Source organism: Protopterus annectens, chromosome 4.part0 (assembly GCF_019279795.1).
Source record: "Protopterus annectens isolate FY-2018-M chromosome 4.part0, PAN1.0, whole genome shotgun sequence".
In the NCBI taxonomy this organism is placed as follows: Eukaryota; Metazoa; Chordata; order Ceratodontiformes; family Protopteridae; genus Protopterus; species Protopterus annectens.
The window spans coordinates 701,099,751-701,104,750 of NC_056733.1; the positions used below are offsets into that span (position 1 = coordinate 701,099,751).

The following is a 5,000-nucleotide window of genomic DNA, read 5'->3' on the forward strand; positions in this document are numbered from 1 at the left end:
TGTTTCACGGGTTTATATTTCAGTCAAGTCGCCTTATTCTGTGAGCCTGAGAAACGTATGACTACCAAGTGTGCCAGCTTGTCTATCTTCAGTATTGAAAATGACAGACCCAAATTTCAGCAGTTCTATCCTAAATATTAAGTAGCAAAGCAGGAAAAAGGCAGCCAACCATGAGAAGGCTGAAGGGAATAATCCAGATAAAGGACACTGGTTGTGTTTTCTTGCCAACAAATCCTTTTATTTTTCTACAGAAAACAAGCAAGTTTCATAAATTACTTGCTTATGTGCATGGCTTACAATGCATTTCAGAGGTTTTACACTGTAACACAGGCATTTGTGTTACCATGAAATTACACTATCAGCACCAACATTTTCAAAAAAATTTTTTTTTCATAGTCGTTTCACAAAATACAAAAGTTCTATTTGTTTATTCTATGAGGGAAGTAAATCAGTGTAAGTTGTTTTTTTTCCTCAAAATATCTTTGTCTTTATGGATTCTCAAGCCCAGATATGTAAATTTTTATAGAATGTTTCTTCTGTGCTCATGTGAGTGTGCGTGTGTGTGTGTGTGTGCGTGTGTGTGTGTGTGTGTGTGTGTGTGTGTGTGTGTGTGTGTGTGTGTGTGTGTGTGTGTGTGTGTGTGTGTGTGTGTGCATGCACGTGCATGTGCATGTGTGCTTTTGTGTGGGGGGTAAGCAGGAGTGTTTGTATGTGGTGGGTCCAACTTGAGGAAAAAACACAGATCTTACATACTGAACACAACTCCACAGTGTTCCCTCCAGTGAGTCAGCTAAGCAGTTTGGACAGCACCAGTACCTTCCTTGATACAGGACAGAAAAGAAGCAAGTGCAACACTGACTTATATTACAAAAGGGGAGACCCCAGCCATTGAAGTGGCACAGTTGTGTAGGCAGTAGGTTACACGGTAAGTTGGTCGGCTTTGTTCTTCTCATTTCTCAGATGGACCATTTACTGAAGAAGCTTCAGGATTCTGACTTTGTAGGCTTCTAGTGCTGTTTGTGATACAGTCATCTGCTTGGGATTCTGGATCATTTTATGAGCCTCATCTAAGATGTCCTGACCGATCTTGGACTCCACACGCTTTTGCCAGGCAGACAACTTTGGTCTTCCATCAAAAATGTCATGACCAGCGAAAAAGGCCTGTAAGAAATGCAAAACAATTGTGAGCAAGCATTACGGGTGTCACCAGAGCATAGACACAAGTCACTGCACTAACAAATGTCGAATAAAGCTATCTCACACCAGGAGCTTTAATAGGAACACAGGTACAGAACATTGATGTAGTCAATCCATTTTATTTACTACACTCAAAGTTCTCTGTAAGTTATCATGCACAAGAACTACATTTTTTGTGTTTCAAAAGCAGCAAAAAATAAAAGGTCCAGCAATGTCTGCAAATACTAAGACTCTTTCCAATGTCTAAAAATAAACTAGAGCAGAATGGTCCTACTTACTACTGGGCAGTGGCATCTTATAACACAGCCAGGCATACAAGTAATGTGGTCAGAACTATTAAATGTACATAAAACACTTCTGCCAAACAATCATTTTCTAAGGAAAAACTGTCCCAGAACAATGCATGTGGAAGCAGTATTTCCCAAGGTGAATGTGAAGAGACCAATTTATCAGAGCTAGACCACTACAAAGGTAAAGCACCCAGTCAGGACAGTTTCACCTGTACAGTTTAACATATCTAGTAAGGCTTGGGAGTGAAAAAATATGATGCAAGTGTCCAATGTAGAGATTCAAAGTGTTTTCTGGTAAGCTAATAGTTCCATGGAATAGACAGATGAAGTGTTGCAACCCAGGTAACCCAAGTTTGACTGATAGCTAACAGGCTAAAAGAGGTGATGAGATACAGGAAAGGAATGAATAGGCAGAATTGGCTTTAGTTGAAATGGCACCTCAGATGAAATTCTGCTTGGTCCTACCCATTGTCCACAGCTGCTCAACACACACCAGAGCACATGTGCAAATACACACACACACACACACACACACACACACACACACACACACACACACACACACACACACACACACACACACACACACACACCACTGGCTCCTGTTCCCCCATTACAGCTTCCCCACATCATTCAGATTACTCTGTTCTACCTTTCCCTACAATTTGTCTTACTTTTCATCTTTTCCTGCACCCTTTCAACAGACCCTAACAGGTTAAGGCTGCACTGTAACAGCCATGGAGGAAATAATTGAATTAAGCCTGGATTCTGGGAGATGCTAAGCCTTTAGAAGCCATGTTGAGTTTATATATTCTGAGGTGCATTTTACATTTTTTCCCATCCTTTTGATCCAGTGATGGTCGGAACAAAAATCATGACCGAAGCTTTGCTTTTTCCTGCAAACGTACAGCACACCACGACCCACCAAGAGTATAAAAAAACATCTGCGGAATAAATAATCAAACTAAGCTGAGGAGTCTGGTAGCTGACAGAAACCCAGAAGCCATGGGGTTATAGATGCTCTGAGGTGCATTTTAGACCTTTTTTTTCCAACCTTTTGATCCAAGGATGGCCTGACCAAAAGACATAAGTAATGAAAGAAATTCAGCCTTATTTTTAATCTCAAGAAAGAAATAAGTTGTCCTGACAAAAAAGGCAGTTTACAGTAAACTCAAAAGACAAATGTTTGCAAAGACACATGAATCTTATCTTGAAATAGTGCCTGCCTCCCAACCTTCCCCCGAAAAAAGAAATTCACCCTCTGTGCTACCCATTGGTATTGCACTGGGATGAAGGCACAAATTACTACAGTTTTATACTTTAAGTGGCTCATATAAAATATATATACAGCATGCCTTCTTACCCCCATCTCCAAAAGGCAGAAAACTTCTGTGTACCACTCTGATGTCCGAATGGTACAAAACTAAAAGAACAAACAAGACACAGTAACATATTTCAACCTGTTACTATCAGACACATAACAATAGCCTGTCTTCTTACCCCTACCACCTAAACGATAGCCACCTGTACACACGTGAATTCTGATTGTGAGGAAAGTGAAAAAAATAATAATCACAATAGTATATTCCAACTTGTTGCTCATAATGGTACACTGCCCAGAGACAAGCTAGAATGACCTTCTCTTAACACGTCTAAGTTTTTTTGAGGAAAGTTAAAGTAATAATGTCTACACTATCCACAGCCCCCAACATAAGCTATTTAAACCTTCAAGCACTCCTATGAAGCTTGTAAGGAAAGTTAGAGAAATAATGGCCATTCTTTCCCTTGACCACACACAAGCTGCAGTGACCTCCTGAGCACACCTCTAAGGTTCTGAATAAATTTAAAGAAATAATGTCTCCACTATCCACAGCCCCAACATACACTATAGCAATGTTCTCTGCATACTTCTGAAACTTTATTGAAAGGAAAATTAAAGAAATAATGACCAAATCATACTCACCCCATACAAGCTACAGTAACATTCTGTACATACCTTTTAGGTTTGATTGTAAGAAAAATAAAAGTAATAACCACATCATCCCCAGCCCCATATACAAGCTGAAGCAACCTTCTGTGCACACCTCTTGATTGATTGATTGATTGATTGATTGATTGATTGATTGATTGATTGAGTGACATTTGTTTACTGGGATGATCTGTCTGGGTCAAAGAGAACCCATTTTCAGAGGACACCCAGGGAGAAAAGTTCCAAGTTACATAACTTAATCTACAAGCAAAACAAAAACAGTGAATATAACAATATAAAAAAGAGATTGTTACAGATACAATAATTAAGAGAAATGGTTACAGACTGACAAGATAGTATTACAGCATTTGTAAAGGGAAACACAATATATGAACATATAATACATATTATACAATATGGCCTTAGCATATTAGCACACTGCATGCTTAGATTTTTCTGCTATAGCCATTAGTTAAAAATGTTGATTCATTTTTAGTGTGTAGTTGCAATGTTAACTAATTAGTTGTGACACAGAGGAGACATGGATTATAACATAAAGGGTGGGTTATATTAGAGGACTATTAGCCAAATTTTAGGTAGTGTTAGTTTCATAAAAAGAACAGTATGAGAGAGAGACAGTTGGGAGGCAGTGTGTGTAGACAGAGGGAAGAAGAGAGTAGAGGAGGGATTAGTCAGGAGCAGAGCATTGGCATAGCCAGGAATTGTTAAGATGCTGTTTTAGGGATTTTTTAAAAGCTAATAGATTAGGAATACTTCAGACTGATAGAAAGAGTGAGTTCCACACTTTAGCAATAGTGTGAGAGTACAGGCTTTGTCCTGTTTTTTTTTCAGACTTGGGAGATGGTGAGAAGCTTCTTATCTTTGGACCTACGGGTTCTGTTGGGGTTGTATGGTTTGATAGTGTTGTTCAGGGCAGGGGAGACTAGGGGCTTATTGACTATGTTGTGTACTGTTATCAGCTGGATATAGAGGATGTGATTGGGGAATTCTAGCCAGTTTAGCATTTGTAAAAGCTTCAAAGAGATGTACGTTAGTTTTGGAATTAGTGGCAGACTTTACCACTTTGTTGTAGCATTGTTCCATTTTGGATCTAATGGAAGAATGTAGGTTGGAAAGAATAGAAGCACTGTATAGAAGGGAAGCTAGTATGAAAGTTTTAGCAAGGATGATTTTGGTTGATGAGGTCAGGGAGTGTTTGTTTCTGTAGAGGAAGCTAAATTTCTGATTTTTTTTTTCTATTTTGTTGGACATGGAGATTGAACTTTAACTGATCATTGATAATAACACATAACAGTTTATTGCAGTGTACTATTTCAAGAACGGATTTATCAGCGGAGAGTATTTTGAATTGATTAATTTCTAGACAGCAATATTGTGGTAGGAAGAGGAGTTTACTTTGTTTTTTTGTTAGGGCTTGATTGTAAGGCACATGAAAGAAGTAATGACTGCATCATTCCGAGGTGCATACACAAGCTACAGTGATCTTCTGGGCATACCTCTGAGCAGAGCCATGTTTGGATTAG

At 38.9% G+C, this 5,000-nt stretch overlaps 1 protein-coding gene across 1 annotated transcript in view; it reads right to left on the reverse strand.

Annotated features, from left to right (window-relative positions):
- Positions 1 to 211: 211 nt before the first annotated feature.
- The window catches only part of LOC122799541 (glutathione S-transferase theta-3-like), a 119,115-nt gene continuing 114,326 nt past the window's right edge, over positions 212 to 5,000 (reverse strand). The window contains exon 5 of the mRNA XM_044068671.1: positions 212 to 1,161. Within this exon, the coding sequence (XP_043924606.1) occupies positions 970 to 1,161 (192 nt within the window). The 3' untranslated portion in view covers positions 212 to 969. The remainder of the gene's footprint in view (positions 1,162 to 5,000) is intronic.